Source organism: Lynx rufus, unplaced genomic scaffold, assembly GCF_022079265.1.
Source record: "Lynx rufus isolate CCGP_SWC_20201006 ecotype Redwood Valley unplaced genomic scaffold, mLynRuf1.p SCAF_3, whole genome shotgun sequence".
NCBI lineage: Eukaryota > Metazoa > Chordata > Mammalia > Carnivora > Felidae > Lynx > Lynx rufus.
This window is the reverse complement of record NW_025814845.1, coordinates 126,865,028-126,883,434: the sequence shown is the minus strand read 5'-3', so window position 1 is coordinate 126,883,434 and position 18,407 is coordinate 126,865,028. Positions and strand designations below refer to the sequence as shown.

The window sequence follows — 18,407 nt, the reverse complement described above, 5'->3', positions numbered from 1 at the left end:
TACTCACGTTGTATCAAAACCCCACTGGTGACCAGAGGTGGTCCAAGTCTCCTCCTCTTCCCCTGTCCTAGGCTTCTTCTCCCGCTATTCCCAAGGAGGAGGTCACACAAAGGGTCAGAACGTCCTCAAAGGAATCAAAGGAAGGAGGAGGCAGGAAGGCGTGCCAGACGACCCTGGTTGACTTGTTCCTTTTTGTTTCCATACCCCGAGAGGGGAGTGTGGGAGCACAAAGCCTAGCCACCTTCCCCTCTCTCCCTTCACAAAGCAGATGCTTCCCTTGGGGACCCCCACAGGAGAGGCAGAGTTGGGCCAAGGCGTGATTAGGTGTTCCTGAGTCCCCTGCCAAATGACCACATTAACAGCATCCTAACAGCAGTTCACTTTGACTCCTGACACCTGTCTTCAAATACTCGCCAATTCCCCAAACCTTTCTCACCTGTCCCTCCGAAGGTCCTACCTGCTCCACCTTGTTTAGAAGTCCTTTTCAATCCATCTACCCCATGCCCTACTCTCTTCTGAACTGTACACGGAAAGTACTCATTAAATATTTACTGAATTGAATTGAAACATACTTATGGGTCAGAGAGAGCACGCCGTAGGTGTAACATTAGGAAAGCAAGAGTCATAAAAATTATATATCAATAGCATTTCATATTTGGAAAAGTTGTTTCCAGTAACACAGGCCTCTAAAAGTGTACTTCAGGAGAAAGACATTCAGCCGCAGAACAGGAAAGCCTTCATAGTCTGAAAATTTCCCAACATCCTATCTGTTATTTCCAGGAACATATTTATAATACAATGTATTTAGCCCCGTAAATACTCTTAATAGGAAAACTAAAATTAACCTTGGGAAATGATACAGAAATTAGATTGATATTCCTGATCATTTTTTCCCTTAGAAGCATGGCTCCTACATGGCTTATATGACCCAAAGAAAAATATAATAGCAATAGTACATATTGAGTTTTTCTTTAAAGAGAACAAAAGAGGGCAACTCACCTTAGAACTAGCTGTAACATCACATCTTCACAATGTAAACCGATGAGAGTTCTAAACAATGCCAGGGACACCACACAGAGCTGGGAAGCAAAAAACACACATTCTATTTCAGATATTGGAAGGATAGCTCTACTCCCCACAGATGGAAAATAAATCAGAATTACAAAATAAAATGGCCTCTTTTTTTAGCAGCTTTGATAAAAACATGCTGCTTCCCGAGAGAATGTGTGTTAAGGCTTTTAGTTCTCCTACAGGATTTGATTAGAAAGCCTATGTCTAGGGGCGCCTGGTTGGCTTAGTCAGTTAAGCGTCCGGCTTCGGCTCAGGTCATGATCTCACAGTTCGTGAGTTCAAGCCCCGTGTCGGGCTCTGTGCTGACAGCTCAGAGCCTGGAGCCTGCTTCACATTCTGTGTCTCCCTCTCTCTCTGCCCCTTCCCTGCTCATGCTCTGTCTCTCTCTGTCTCAAAAATAAATAAACATTTAAGAAAGCCTATGTCTAGAATGATGCCATAATGCAGAATGACCCTCCTACAAAATGCCTGTGCTCTTATTTCCAACTTTTAAAGATCCACATAAACGTGCTCCTACAACTCCCCAACACACATACACACACACACACACACACGCGCGCGCAAGTGCATGCGCGCACACACACGATCTCCTGCTTGGCATTTATTTTCCCAAGTTATTTTCAAATATGACATTGGTTATTTACAAGACAGGGCTAACAGAAAATTGCAGGTACCCTGGCCAGCTCCCCAACTAGAGTGTTTAGCCCCATGCCTCAGCTCCTTTGGGCTTGTCTCTTGGCTTTGGGGCAAACATTCTCCTTGGTTCCATTTTCAGTAGTGCTGAGAGTATGATAATACAGTTTTCTAAGAAGTTCATTCAAAACGAAGAATTCCTTTGATCTCTAATTTCCAAAAAGGAAAGGTAAACAGCCAAATAGGGAAGATACTATTATAAATGAATTATAAAATCATTGTACCCTTTTGAGAGTAAGCTTTCATCATTTCATCAGAGCACTTAAGTAATTTTTTGCACCAGGGAGTAATTCCTAGTCTGTGTTCTAGACAGGACGGACCTAAAACCTGGTCAATGAAATCCATAATGGTGTCATAAAAATAATAGCTATAAGAAAAAGCAGGGGAGGGGGGATTAGAGAAAAAATATTCATCATTAATCCCCAAAACAAACTCTCCTGAAATTTGTTCTGAGTTATAAAGTCCCTTCCTCTGGGGTTCACCTTACCCGAAATGGGGTGTTGATTCGGCTTGTGAGAGTATCTAGGATGTGGACATTCTCGTGCTGGTGCAACAGGATAAAACGGAGGAAGATCTCGAGTAATGCTGGCTCGGAGATACTACGCAGGAAAAGGTCCAGATATGCAGTTGTGGTCATGACCTCCTCCACAGTCACCTGGGACCAACGACAGAGTGAGCACAGGCGAGCATCCTCTCGATGCTGTGATACATGCTTCCCCAAAGGCCCCTGGCCTCACCGTAGTGACCCCATCAAGGCAAGGACATGCCAACCACAAGAACACGCTTCAGAGCTTCATCTGAAGCCTATAACCTATTCACATCCCACAATACCACATGCTGCTTCCGCCCTTTAATTCAGTAACGGAAAAGCAAGGACATAAAAAAGCAATTCAAGTGTTCTGACAACTCTAATCATCAAATGCAGTTCAAATACCATAAAGATTTTAGTGTGTAACCACAAAGGGAGGGGGGAGATAATGTAAAGTATCTACATGGTCAATAAAGGATTAATTAGAAAGCTCAATATAACTGTTTCATCATTAGTCATCCAATAAATATTTATTAGACTTGCTATGTACCAGGAGCTAGAACCATAAGAACACATTTTCTGTCCAGGAAGATGGGTGTGTGTATGTATGTATATATGTAAGAGGTACAGATACAAAGTAATGCAGATGTTCAGGTATGTTCCTGGAAAGTTGCAAGTCAAATTTTTATAACTGAATAATATACGTAAAGTGTTATTTATAAAGTGCTATAAGAATTTACCACTTATAAAGTAACCGACTTTTTTTTTTATAATACAAATTAGTATTTTCTACATGGTGTGATTATCCCAAGCAGTAAAATGTCTGTCTTTCAGGGAATATAAAACTCTCAAGAGTCAAGTTTTTCAAAGTGCTGAGGATTTGGTGCTTAAAGCATTCAAATTTTAATTTTAAGCATTTTGATAGGGAATATTTTAAGAACTCGGATAGATTTCTTTGTCTTCCTAAAAAGCAAAGTACAACATCTCTTGATGAACAGGGGTCATCAATTGTCTGACTGACTGTAGAACAGAAATACCCAAACTGGGGTGCATGGAAATCACGAGGGAAACATTTCCAAACTTCAGATTCCAGCTCTATCCCCTAGAAATCTCAGCAATCTCCCCTGCCATGAGTCTAATGCACCTGACGCTAAACAGATGGGGATGCTTTTTGAGTGGTTACATCTTTCTCTTTTCCAGTTTTTCATTTCTTTCTTCCTTTCTTCCAAAGTATTAACTGTCACTTTATGATGTTGTTGGTCATTCCTTTTATAATACACTCTTCTCCTTGTAATGTTGTCTTCAAAATCAGTTTAGAAACCAGATCAGCAAATCTGATATCTGAGTATAGATAGGCCCCATGTGGATGCATCTGTACATAAAGGCTTAAACTGTTTTCATATATTTTCTTGGTCCTTAGTTATATTCCAGACAGAGGAGTCCAAGTGGATAAGATAAAGCCAAATAAGTTTTGTCTATTTTCCTTATTCCAAGCAAGGCATGCCTATACAGTACACTTGAACTCACCCTCTCAGGATCTGTTGACAAGTGGCCCAGCAGAACCCTGAGTGGCATGAGCTCAGTGTGCAACAGAGTGCAAACACCATCCCCCTCCAGCTCAGCGCCAGTGCTCTGAGCCCCCAAAACATTCCACACACCACTGTGTCATCTGACCAACTTGAAAGGGCTCTCTGTGGCCCAAATATAACAAAACAAACAGATGAGCCTCAACCGCTTGGCAAATAAATTACCTTGAGAAGAGTGCTTCTCATGGGCTGTCCCTGGTCCTGAAATAAACTGCTTCTATCCTTGTGTTTTTTTGGTGTTCTCCAGTCCCAAGCTCATAGCACTCTTAACACTGTCCTGGAACACATGCTATGTCTTTTTTATTACTCCAGTGCAATGTACAGAGTTGGGCACATAGAAGGTACTGAATATAACATTTCCTGAATAAACAACAGCCCCCAAGGTCCTAGTGATTTACATTTGCCAGAGTTGAGCTTAATTTTTAATTCTTCCCTCTTCTCTGAATGTGTTCTGAGGGCCCCAGAGAATGGGGACATTTTTAATAAAAACCTATGAAATAACTGATGCCACCAAGTATACTTATGGGGGAATGATTCATACCACCACCAAACGTGGAGCTCCATTAGCTCACCCCCATTCCACTGCCACAATCTCGGGGTCCGTTAGCAGAAACTTAATTCAAAATCACTTGGGCAGAAGTCTAATTCCCTAATGATCTGGATCACTAGAAAAATGCACAACCAGACATTTCAAACGGGCCATGCATGCATGCAATTTATGCAATACTGTATTTTCAGCCTTCCTTACTGAGCACTGCTGAGCTGACATGTCCTGCACAATTCCAGGAGCTGCCTTTGCACCAATAATGCACCATCAGCTTTTCCCCCCTTAAGTTACACATGACCTTAATAAGCTCAAAAGCACAGCAATAAACCCTTTAGAACAGAAGTCTCAGTCTTTGGGGGCTCACATGAAAGCAGGGCATTAAGCATCTATTGTTTACTACTCTTAGGCTGGATAAATGAAAGATTTTATTATTTTTTTTCTTTTCTTAGCAATCAAAGCTGTCATTTATAACCTAAGAGGATTTAAGAAAACACTTGGAGGGGCAGCATTTACATAACATGGTATAAATATTAAAAACCCAATTCTATTAAGCATCAAGTTGTAACCTCTTTATAAATCGAGGTCACATTCACCTTAAACTAATACCCAAGCCAAGAAAATCTGGTTCCCTTCTCTGTCTCTTCCCTCCTCCATATTCACAGAGCCCTCAGAAGACTTTTATCCCAGAAAATCTTTTCCTGCCCCATTATCTTACTTTTCAGAATCTTCCTCTAATCCCCCAAATAGGCAACCTCCTTAACGAGGATGAGACCAGAGCCTAAGTGTGATCACTTGAAAGCTAACGATGAACCCCCAGGGGAAGGCAGCTCTGCCATGCAGAATGCAAAACCAAAGCGGCCACTGATGCCCCAAAGAGGACACATTAGTAGAACAGGACAGTAGCATCCTCTTCATGGTCCAATTACGAAGGACGATCAGCTCTTGATGTATGTAAGACCTTTTGCCTTACCGGTGAGATGACTGTCAGTATTTATTTCTCTTGTTCTGTAAGGAATTGCAGGTAGCTACAAATCTGGGTACAAATACTAGTAGAAATAGTAAATGAGGTTCTACCTTACTACCATATAATATACAGTAATAAAATTTAAGGATACTAAAGCTTAGGAATGTTAATTCTTACTAAAGGCAGAACCATAGGGGCACCTGGGTGTCTCAGTCGGTTAAGCGTCCAGCTTTGGCTCAGGTCATGATCTCACGGTTCATGAATTTAAGCCCCGTGTTGGGCTCTGTGCTGACAGCTCAGAGCCTGGAGCCTGCTTTGCCATCTGTGTCTTCCTCTCTCTCTCTCTCTCTCTCTCTCTCTCTCTCTCTCTCTCTCTGCCCCTCCCCTGCTCATGTTCTGTCTCTGTCTCATAAATAAATAAACATTAAAAAAATTATTTAGAAAAACAAATTTTAAAAAATTAAGGCATCAGGACAGCAATAACCTAAGGAAAACTCCTTCCCACAAACAAATAATTATCCTTGACAAGATAAATGCAACCATGAACCTAAAGAATGTATCTGCTGAGGCACCCTTCTGTGCTTCACTTTTCAGCCCCAGTTCTAGAATGGAACCTGAGCCCTGACTCAGGGACTTGACTTCATCTCTGTCAAGACCAGTTTGGTCTACCCTTTATTTTTTTTTTTTTTTTTTTTTATTTTTTTTTAAAATTTTTTTTTTTCAACGTTTATTTATTTTTGGGACAGAGAGAGACAGAGCATGAACGGGGGAGGGGCAGAGAGAGAGGGAGACACAGAGTCGGAAACAGGCTCCAGGCTCCGAGCCATCAGCCCAGAGCCCGACGCGGGGCTCGAACTCACGGACCGCGAGATCGTGACCTGGCTGAAGTCGGACGCTTAACCGACTGCGCCACCCAGGCGCCCCTGGTCTACCCTTTAAAATCAATCCCTTTCTTCACCCACCTTCTCCCCCCTCCACTAGCTCTCACCTGGGTCCCCTTCACGCCCAATGCCTTCACCAGTCCCTCAAAATAGTGTTTTTAAACTAGAGTCTGAAATCCAAAAGTGGATAGTGAAATCAGTGTATCAGTTCACTCATGGTTTAGACCAGACTGAAACAGAAAATACTAGAGTACATTGCACTTGGTAGGAACTATTTTGTGAAACTTTCGGGTGCCTATTTTGTTCAAACTATATGTAATGTAATATATTATATTTATGTATGTGCCTTGTTACATACTCAGTAAAAAATATAGACAAACATACACAAATGCCTAAGATAAATTTTGGACTGTGCATTAGAGTCAGAAACATCTGAAAAGCGACACAGTAGCACTGCAATAACCACACCAGCCCACGGGCCTTTCTGCCTCCCCCTCAGCCGCTCAGGCTCCTCACCAGTCCTACACCCCAGGCTACAACCCAGCATGTTCAGAGTCTGGAAGAAGTGCATGCATAGTCCAGATTAGTTCTCCGACCAGGAAGCAACTGAATTTACAGTCAATCTACTCCTTTCTATCTTAGCCATGAGCCCCAGACATGCATTTTTAAAATTAATATCTCAAGCCTCTCAGAAAAGGACAAAATAGGACTTGTTTTCCTTTTAAAAAAGGGAGTGGGAAGGAAGATAGGAGTTGACACCATGTGTCACATCCCACTTCTGTAATTCAAAACTCTCTCAAAAGCGAAGGCCAGAACCAAGCCCAGCCATTGCGGCAGCACATTAACTTAACGCGTAGCGTAGGAGTGAAATTGAGCATATAGACATTCTGACCTTTCTGTAATCAGCTCTAGTTGGGCAATTCCATTTGCATCTAAATTAGCACCAGAATCCTCCCTATAATGGCAGGTTTATGTGTATGTCCCGAAAAACAAATTTCCCACCTGCTAATTGTTTTTTTGTGATCCAGTCACATTGGAACAAACAGATGGGTTCTACCTTCTGTCGCTTAGGCAGGTGGCAGGCAGTGGGGTCAGGTGACTGTTGCATCCTCTCCAACTTAGAAGCCACCTTTCCCTGGCTTTTCCTTCCATAGACAGGAAAAAACTAGCTAAGCAGGGGCTCACCCGGGTCATGTGTAAGTCTTCAGCCCCTGCAGCTCCAATTGGAGGGTTAGGAAACTGAGACTCAGCTGAACCCTGCCCACTGAAAGCAGCAGGGAAGAGAGGAACAATAAGGCTGGATCGCACCGAACAGGCATGAAGGGACCTTCACAGGAAACACAGGCTAAGAACTTTGCTCGCTGCTGCCAGACAAGCTAGCGGCCAGGCGGGAGGCATGTCCACCCAAGTGCAGCCAAGGGCAGCAGCTGGGTGGGCTCTTCACAGACATCTTCTACCCTCCAAGGACACAGAGCACAAAGAACGTTCAAGTACATAAAGGAAGACAGATACCCTGGTTCTCAGCAAGCAGCCCCACTGTTTCAGCCAAACATTCAGGAAAGATGACGTTCGGTTATTCCAAGTCTGCAGAGAGCCTGCAGTTGATGAGTCAGACTCTCTCCCTCCTGGCCCCTCAAGCCTCCCTTCTGCTCCTAGACCTCTAGGCCACACCAGTCACTGACACCGCCACGGGCAGGCTGAAAAGGCAAATGGAGGTGATATCCAAAATCAGTAAGTTTGACTACTTATTCCTAAAATATTTGAGGAAGGAAGGAATTAAAATGATGGCTAGAGTGACATCAGCAACATATTTTAAGGAAAAATATTAAAATTAAGCCAGTCTCTATCTTTTATTCCCAGCATTTCTTCCATATATCTGTAATACATTAAATGTAATAATTAAATCAATTAAATATTATCAATTAACTAATTCATTAAATATAATACACTTCCTCTTGCCTATCATAAACCTCTCCCCAGAGCAGTCAGCAAATTCTTTCTTTTTTTTTTAATGTTTATTTATTTATTTTTGAGAGACAGCGAGCACAGAGGAGAGGCAGAGAGTGAGGGAGAAAGAGAATCCCAAGCAGGCTCTGCACTGTCAGCATAGAGCCCAACGCGGGGCTCAAGCCCACAAACCATGAGATTATGACCTGAGCCAAAACCAAGTGTTGGATGCTCAACCAACTGAGCCACCCCGGTGCCCTGGCACATTATATCTAAAGCCTCCCTTGCTGTACTATGTGTGCATAATTTGTTCCCTAATACTTCATTATAATATAACTTACCAGAGTGTAATTCAACATATGATCCATTATATTTGAACCTCATCTAATGGAATTCAGTTATTGAAATACTCCAAATATTGCATAAGAAAGCTATTTCACAGTTTGGTTCTGAGGTCAGAATGAACAGAGACACTCTGGGGTGGGTGTTTAAGTGCAGAAGCAGAGATCCAAACAGTATCCCAAAGATCGCTAAATCCATCCGTCTGCTGTTTACTAGCTGTTTCAGAAAGCATCTTACGAACTTACAATACGAACCACCATACAAACAACGCCATCATCACTGGTCAGTTTCTGAGCACCTACTGTGTAATGAAGGATTATTCTCAGCATATTGCTTCAGCTCCTGGAGTCCACACAACTTCATGAGAACGGACTCAACCCAAGCAAAATGACCCTGCATGAAAGGACCCTGCGGTACGTGAGCGGAACCACCAGAAGGCTGAAGAAGTGGGCTTCCAGAGGAAGGGGTTCTGCTGCCGGGCAGCCAAAACACACATCGCCACTCTGCCTTCTTCTAAACTGCTTCCCGTGGCAACACAGCCCCGGTCTTCCCAACCAGAAAGCATCCTCATTGTAAAGAAGATTCTACCCCCGTCATCTAAAGTGTGCCTCACGCGGGGCGCCTGAGCAGCCCAGTCAGTTGAGCACCCGAATTCAGCTCAGGTCACCATCTCACAGTTCGAGAGTTTGAGCCCCGCGTCGGGCTCTGTGCTGACAGCTCAGGGCCTGGAGCCTGCTTCAAATTCGTGTCTCCCTCGCTCTCTGCCCCTCCCCCACTCATGCTCTGTCTCTCAAAAAATAAATGTTAAAACTTTTTTTTAAAAAAACTGTGCTCACATTAAGACGTGGTGACAGGGAAATGCCATCTCTCAAAACTCAGCTGTCTTTCCTATTCTGGAATTATTAAGCCCTCAGCTTCCTCTTTTGTGGGCTAGTCCATTTCCTTTCCCAGTTTCCTTAATGCCTTCGCCCATCCTTTAAGACTACAAACTTACTGCAGAAATGACTGTGTCTGACCTACAGTGTGAATTCTCAAAGCACCTGCTACGCCAGCAGGGACTCAGAGGGTAATCAATACATGTGTCAAGATGGAAATCAGCAGCCCTGTTACTAATAAAAACATGTGGCTTTTACAGCCCATGTTTGGGGACGCCTTCATCAGCGAGGTGGTTAGATTAATTTGACAATACATGCAAAGCAGAGGATATTTTCCTTTTATCATGAATAACATTACATTGAAAATACAGAGCCTAACTCATGCCATGCTCTTGAATTACAGCAACCTAGAAAAGTGACCTATTGGGAAAAAAGAAATGCTTCTTCGGGTTTCCTCCTAATTTCTCTTCTTGATTAATAGGACAGTACTAGTGAATTCTGATGAGCATCGACATTAAAACCCAACAGTCAAGGGGAAATGGCTCATGGACCAGAGTCTCAATCAGCAGCTTCTGTAGAATGAAGTTATTTGAGAACAATTCTAAGAAGGCCTACCACCTCCCTCCCCATTCAATTTGCCTGCTGGGTCAAAGGTATTATTTGGCCTGGAGTTTTATACACAGAACAATTTTCCTAGACACCACAGACTATAACAAAGGCAAGCTAGGATGACAAGAGCCAGATTTCACTCCTGGCTTACTTTCCATGAGACAGAAAGTCCTCAACACAAGGGAAGACTTAGAAAACACACAGGTATCTACCCAAGTGAGTTCAATAATTCTCGTCTCTCTGTTTTAATTCTCGTTTCTCTCTGTTGCCCCAACCTGGTCATCACCTGGCACTAGATAATCACAGAGTAAAGTACACAGAGGCGGACCCTGTCACAGTGATTCTGTCTCTACCTCACTGGAAACGCCAGTCAGACATACAAATGGGGGGTGGGGAAGAGCAAAAAAAAGTTTAGTGTGGGGCAAAAGAAAACTAAGCAGACTGTAAACTTCCTTTCTGTTTTCCTTTTTGGTTTTCTCACGACAATTTGAAATATTGCCGGGCATTTGTTGCCGATAAATGTTTAATGTTCTGCTAGGAGGGTGCAGGGAAAGAATAGAAGATTCACACCACCTTCCAGACCGGACCCTCCCTCCCCTTCTCCAAGACTGTTTCCAGGACAAATACCACCTGGCTGCCTTAGATAAATAAGGTGGGGCTTTGTGCGAGGTACTTTCCTGTGGTTCTTTGCGTTAGAGAGAGTGGGACCCTTCCTATCTTTCCATAACTCTGATGCTTAAGAACTGAGGAGCATTATCTCCCTCGTGCACTTGTTGAAATTAAAAAGAAAGAAAGACAGAAATCTACTTTTCCATTTCAAATCAACAGTAAATGCAAGCTTAATTTATAACCCTAATTTTCTCTCCTACAATGGCAGAGAAATGACATGAAGTACCACGGCGAGGTCAGAGATGACGTAGCTTTTCAGAAACTTATACTGATTCAGACTCTAAAAAGCTGACTGCATGTGTTGAGACAATGAACACACTTTAGTCTCCTAACGTCTAGCTGCTTCTCCCAACTCCCTCTTCTGATCTGCCCTTTCTGCAGGACGTCCCTGTGCAGTGCACAACATGTGCAACCCTATATGTACACAGCCTGGCTTTTCCACAGAATAGTAACAGAAAGCTCCAGCTTCCCATCAACAGAAACTAAATTTTGTTAACATCTATGAAACTCTGAAGTTTGTGGCAGGCACTTCTGTCTCCCCAATATTCAGTCTCTCTTTCTTCTTTGAGAATGAACCTCAAATTTAGAGCTAAAAAAACTACAGTTTCCCCCTTCCTTTGTATCTAGGTATAGCTGTACCTGTCCTGGCCAGTGAGATAGAGGTGAACAGAAGTGGTGTATGGAATTAAAAAAAAAAAGAAAAGAAGAATGTTTAAAGGGAGTTTTCTGTGACATGAAGGGAGTGTTCTGTTATCTGCAGCTAAACCTTATGCAAACTGATACAGTGTTTTCTCTGAAAATTAGATGATTTGCTTTGTAAGTAAACTGCTGGAGTGATCTCATGCCAGCATTTAGAACAGTGCCTCGCATATACTGGGTGTTCAAAATATATTTGTTGAGTGAGTGGATTAATAATGAATGTTTTATACCAAGAGAAGACCAGCTAACATTTGCAGCCCATGATAAGGCTTAAAAGTAGTGTCAAGATTAATCTCATAACCCATTCTCCAAATAATCTTCCAAAACATGAGAACAGTATTTTTTAAACTTTTTAAAACCAGAACCCATCATAAGAACTATATTTTACAATAATACATAGTATTTACAGTTACAAAGTACAACGCACCGATGTTTTCTATTTTATTGTTTTTTTAAGGGCTAATTGCAACCCACCAAACCAAATTTGTGACTCATTAATATGACAATACTCAGTGTTTGAAAACTGTTTAAAATACAGATATACTTACCTGTTAATTTTTCTGTTAACTGCTAAACAAGTAAGAGCAAACACTAAAGTTTGATTTTTTGTTTCTTAATTAAAACTCTAAAATATTCAGGGCACCTGGGTGGCTCAGTCAGTTAAGGGCCCGACTTCAGCTCAGACCATGATCTCACAGTTCGTGAGTTTGAGCCCCACATCGGGATCTGTGCTGTGAGCGCAGAGCCTGCTTTGGATCCTCTGTTCCCCTCTCTCTCTGCCTCTCCCTGCTTGTTTGCTCTCTCTTGCTCTCTCAAAATTAATAAAAACTTAAAAAAAAGCTAAAATATTCAAAAGGTAACAAAAAGAAACAATGGTAGAAAAAACAAAACACTGTGCTTATTTTGCCATTTTTATACAATAGTTAAATATCATCACTAATGTCTTATCCAAGCTTGGTTCCAAAAGTGCCTACTCTGGATGGTTAACTGTTCTTTCTCTTAGCTAATGAGGGAACCGAAAGTGCACTTCCTTTCTAAGCTGGGATTCTCAAAGTCTACAGATACTAATTTAAAGAAGCAAAGGGTGGCGACTGGGTGGCTCAGTCGGTTGAGTGTCCGACTTCGGCTCAGGTCATGATCTCACAGTTCGTGGGTTCGAGCCCCACATCAGGCTCTGCACTGACAGCTCAGAGCCTGGAGCCTGCTTCCGATTGTGTCTCCCTTTCTCTCTCTCTGCCCCTCCCCCACTCGTGCTGTCTCTGTCTCAGAAATAAATAAACATAAAAAAATTAAAAAAAAAAAGAAGCAAAGGGCAGCATGGTGTAGTAGAAAACAGACAGCAGTGGGAATGTAAAACACGTGCATTTTAATCCTTGGACTCTGGTGACCTTGGGCAAATCAAGCAATCTATTGGTGTCTCAACTGCTGCAGCTGCAAAACAAGCAGGATGTCCCTGACCCACGATGGAATCCAGCATGTCCATGAAGAAGCCCAACAACGAGATGTGGTGAAAGCTTCTGTGAAAAGCATCTTCCTCCACAGATTTTAGTGAGAACCCATAAGGTGAGGCTCAGGGTAACCGAAAAGTGCTTTGGAACACTTAGAGGACTCCCTGAAGTTAACATAAAGCCACCACACAAGCCTCCTCTGGACAATCTAATGTTTAGGCATTGAAAAATCATCTATTCCATATCCTCTATTCCTCTCACAAATATTAAGCTCACGGTCTCTGAATATTTCTTTTCAAGTCATGAGCCTTAGCGTGCTCTGCTGTGAAATGATGGCGTTGAACCAGATGATCTACCCTCTCAGTTCCAAAACCCTGAAATTCTTTGATTTCATGTCAGCGACATGAAACGGGAGCTAATTTCATTTCTTTGCCTTGGTAATTTTACCTCCAGCATAATCAACACATGACTCTATTCTGTAGTGATAAGGGTGCTACCCACGTTCTTTGGAAACATTTATTTAATCACCTGCCTATGTATTGAGTGCTTTTCCTGTGTAAACTAGCAGCTGAGGAGACATAAAAGAAGTACAGGAAACATCCTGTCCCTCGTGGCACTTCCAGAGGTGGGCTGCTGAAATTCACGGCGGAGAAACAAGCATGAGACCGCGTGCTTCCAGAGAGCAGCAGTTCAGAGACGAGACAACTCAGTGTGTACTTCAGTGCAGGGCGTTAGCCCAATACAGGGACTGTGCTGAGACTTAACCGATGAATACATTTTGCACAGACAGACAGGAAGCAGAAAGAATTATCCAGCAGGAACACGGTAATAAGAAAGAGGACAAGGGAGGCACTGCTCTGACCTCAGGTCTGCCTTTGAAAATCACGGGGGAAGGTACGTTACAAGGCAGGATGGAGACAGATTAGGAGGGGTTTTCAGAAACAAGGGAGGGAGTCTGGATTATTTTCTGCAGGCAACAGGCACGCATGATGGGCTCTTCAACATGGCAATAACATCTAAACTACCCCTATTTGTTTTTGTAGTATGAATTACTGCTTCCAAATCTCTAGAATTTAGAAAGGTTGCATTTCCGTAAACCTGACAGAGAAAAATGATCTTAATGTTTCCTCCCACATGCAGGATCACCCAACAGAGTACTTCCGGCCTCTCTGCCTCCCTAACACCCTCCCCAGGAGAAGAAGAGTAAGGTCATTTTGAGAAGCCTGTCCTTCCTCTCTCCTTTCTTCTGGGAGCCCAACTGCCAGCAGGAAGTACACATTCTTCTCTACTCCTCTCACTGCAGGCTCTATGGTGCATCTGGGCAAGTCTGTCTAATCCTGGGGGTCGGTATGAGGCAATCTTACCCCCAGGTATAAACTCTATTCTTCAGCCTCAGTTTTACTGATAACAAAGGCACTATTTTGATCTCCTGTCTGCCTCACTCGTAGTTCTCAACCTGTCAGAACTCAGATGGGGAAGAAAGCCCTTTATACCTCAATTACACCATACTGACTTTCCTGAAACTGCATAACCTCTGCTACGCACAGTTTCCACTTCAGAAACGCTTCAGACTCCAGGCCCAGGGCTTCAACCGTACTGTAACCCCAGACACTGCCAGCCTAGGGCAGTGAGAAAGGTGGCCACCGAAACAAACTTACGGCAACACACAGGCAGTCCTGACGGGGAACTGTGGACAGCAATTCCAAACTGACGGCTGCTGTATTTGGGCCCTCACCACCCTAAAGTCCCCGGTCCTGGCATCTCCTCTTCTGGGCTTCCTAATGGTCCAGCCCTTTCTGTATGTCCGAAGCCCACACCACCAGGTATAACTTAACACTAAAGTAATCGCCCCACAAGTCACATTCTCCCATCTTCCCTCCTAACCCCCCCTTCCACACTGTTTAAATGAAGATTTATAGTCTATTCTCTCTGAGGTAAACAAGCAAGCTATACACAAGATGAAAGATCAGTGGAATTAAGTCTTCTAAGGAGCATCTACATTTTAAGAGTTTAACATGTGATGAGGCCAAATGATAACATGTTGATTATATGAGGATGAAAATTCTGAATACACCTTTTCCAGCTTGGGGCCTCTGTCAACACCCTTACCGTCCCTATTCTCAGCCCACCGGAGAGACAACTGGACACAGGCCAGGAGCCATTTCCAAAGGAGGAAAAAATTTGTTTATTTTTATAATCATCAGTAATTATTACTATTATTAATAGCATTTCCAGAAATCGCTACCATTTATGGAGTCCCAGCTCTGCACCATGCATTATGGTGTTTCATATATGTTCTCTGGGTTAATAAATTTGGCTTTGCAAGGTAGCTGTCAGCGTCATCTTCTCACAGATAAGAAAAGTGAGGCTCATAATCTTGTCCCAAAAGTACACAATAAGTGGCAGAGACCAGATTCACCAGAGACCAGGTCTGCCCAATACCAAATTTCATGTTCTTTGTACTATTTTGAGGAGAAGCCAAGATAAGAATTCTAACATTTCCTTGGCATTCTCGTCCCCTGCCCTCTGGAAACTGAGCATAAATACTTTGAAATTGAATAGTTGTATCAACTATGTGGGCTGATTAAGGTCAAAGACACTATCTCCCATTATAAGAGTTGAGTTATGGCATTTTGGAGGATTTAGACCCATTCCTGCCCTTTTATCACACCATCCCTCATCCCACCAATTCAGCTATTTTTCTCTAAACCAGCTGCTCCCAGGGACGAGTCTAGACTTCACTCCAGAAAACAGCTTCTCCAAAGAACTTACTGAGCACCTTACTCCTGGGAACCACCGAAAGAGGTAAAATTGATTATTAAGCCAACAGGAAGGGAAAAAAATGTTCTTAAAACCAACAAGAGAAGAAAAAGACTTAATGTGAAAGGACAACTCTCCTACTATCACTGGACACATGCCAACAATATAGAATCCATACCTAAGATTAGGACAATTATAATAACACATTAAACTGCCCCTCACAAAAACATGAACTTCTGGTCCTCACAGCTCCTGGCTATCCCAGAAGGGACTCCCATTCCTCAGACCTGGAAATTACACCCAAAACTGACTCTACCAGCCCCAAACGGGGATGCAAAACTGGAGTCTCTTAGATGCAGCAATGACCTCATTACTCCAATCACAATACAGTACAGCTTCTAGCCTCAAAGAGAATAATGGTTTTCAAATATAGATCTCCAATGTTCAATTTGATTTGGAATCCAATGGTTCAAACACATTTTCTTTTTTTTTTTTTTTAATTTTTTTTTCAACGTTTATTTTTATTTTTGGGACAGAGAGAGACAGAGCATGAACGGGGGAGGGGCAGAGAGAGAGGGAGACACAGAATCTGAAACGGGCTCCAGGCTCTGAGCAGTCAGCCCAGAGCCCGACGCGGGGCTCGAACTCCCGGACCGCGAGATCGTGACCTGGCTGAAGTCGGACGCTTAACCGACTGCGCCACCCAGGCGCCCCTCAAACACATTTTCAACGACATCATACAGCACCTCAAAAAGCTTTTAAAAAATACCCATATTCACACCCTATCTGGATCCAGGTAAATCAGAATCTCCATGGGTGGGGCCAGGCTTCCCTTGATGACTCTGATGTGCACCAGGGTAAGAACCACCATCACAAAGGACACCTACATTACGCAGGTGCTAGGATGCCATGTAAGATAGTTCAGTGGATGGAGTAACAAAAGTAAAACCAAAATGAAGAACTCAAACACAAACAAACAACAACAACAACTCTGGTTTTTGCTGAGCATTACTCTGTAAGTATAAGGATGACAATCACATTCCCTCCAAAGAAGACTCCGGCCCAGGAGGTAAATGAGCATTTCACATCACAGGGCAAGTCAGTGGTGAGATCCCCACCCCGCGTTGCCCACGCAGTCATCAAATTACCCTGCTTGAAAGATGCCATTTTCTACCACCTGCCATACAAAGCGAGTATCGTGCGGAGCTTGAGAAAAGATTTTAAATTTCTATTGAAGAAAACAAAGGAGTAATTTGGAAGCTTCCAAAAACTTCACGTATCCAACTGGATAGAATACTGTACATTATTGAATAAGTTAATTGTCCAAATGAGTACTAGAGAATTTCCCGAGAATAGTAGCAGGATTTGACTAATTCCCACCTATTATAGAAAGACCTATTATAGAAGAGTTAATGTTTTGAATTAATGAGGCAAAGGATCCAAGCATGGTTGAAAAGACAGGTTGATATAACACCCACTTCCTTACCCTCCTTCTACCATTAAAAAAAGGAGGAAGAGCATGGTCAATAGCATGTTCTGCTTTTAGCACTGTGAGGTACAAAGCGACCCTAACATCATTCTGGGCTTCTTTTTCTTCTTCTTCTTCTTTTTTTTTTTTTTCTCATTCTGGGCTTCTAATATCACTCTCATGATATGAATAAAGAGTTCCAGGTAAGAATCTGCAGATTAACTAAAAATATTTTTCCTTTCTTTATTTTAAAGTGGGGCCACCAAAAAATTAAATCCAAGAGCCTCTTCTTAGATCCACTAGATGGTGCAAGCTCTCCTGTTAGAGCAGACTTACCAAGAGGAGAAACTCAAGCAGGACATCAAAAATTAGTATGGGCGCACCCAACCAGCCCCTGATCACATAGGAGGCTTGAGAGTAAAAGGATTTGCTCTCAAAGAAATCTATTTTGCAATTAATATAAGCATAAGGAGAATTTGTTCTAAATTCTGCCCTGGGAGCTCAGGAGTTAACTTACGCTTTGGAAGCAATCAATGGATCTAAGATTTACTTCCACAGGGGTAATGGGAAGAGATGATACTGAAGCCTCTATAGACCAGCAGTTCTAGGTTTGGTCCAAGTTCTGCCCGTAATCAGCTGTGTGAGCCTGAGCAAGTCACTTAACCTCTCTGGTCTTCAATGTCTTTATCCGAAAAATGAGGAGCTGAGACTATACAGTCTCTGAAATTATGTCTAGTACTAAAATCCTGTGAGTGTATATCACATACTATGTTCCTATCTCCAATTCAATCTCTCCATTTAGATTTGGGAAGAACTTCACACACAGGAAATGCTTCATGAAATCCAACCAATCTGTGAAATTTGTTTAAACTGAGATGTTATTAATTCATTTACTGACAAACATTTTTAGAATCCCTACTGGGTGCCAAGCACTGGGGTGACACCTGTCTCAGAAATAAGGATACAGAAACAAAGGAGTTCCTTACCTTTGTTCCACACAGAGTTCCTCTGTAAAACTGAAATCCAATAGATTTTATAGTTATAAACCATAAATTCTGACAGACAGAATGCTATCTTCAAAGAACAAAATGGACAGCTAAATCCACTAGTTCTATTAAAGCAACTATCACGAATATAAATATCATACATGCTTATCCAGATAGTTGAATGTCTTGATAAATAACCATGAAAATGATATATTGCCAATTATTTTTAATTTGATAGGTATCTCCTAGGCAACTCAAGCCAAAAACAATAAAGAAAATTCTCCCATTTTGAACAATTTCAATTCCAGATGTGGAGAGCACATTTTAAATCTG

The 18,407-nt window shown here is 42.4% G+C and overlaps 1 protein-coding gene across 1 annotated transcript in view; it reads right to left on the bottom strand.

The window, feature by feature from the left end:
• FHIP1A (FHF complex subunit HOOK interacting protein 1A) overlaps positions 1 to 18,407 on the bottom strand; it is a 96,256-nt gene that overhangs the window by 32,406 nt on the left and 45,443 nt on the right. Inside the window, exons 5-6 of the mRNA XM_047090463.1 lie at positions 2,252 to 2,419; positions 1,000 to 1,079 (exon numbers count right to left, since the gene is read on the bottom strand). Of these exons, the coding sequence (XP_046946419.1) occupies positions 1,000 to 1,079; positions 2,252 to 2,419 (248 nt within the window). The remainder of the gene's footprint in view (positions 1 to 999; positions 1,080 to 2,251; positions 2,420 to 18,407) is intronic.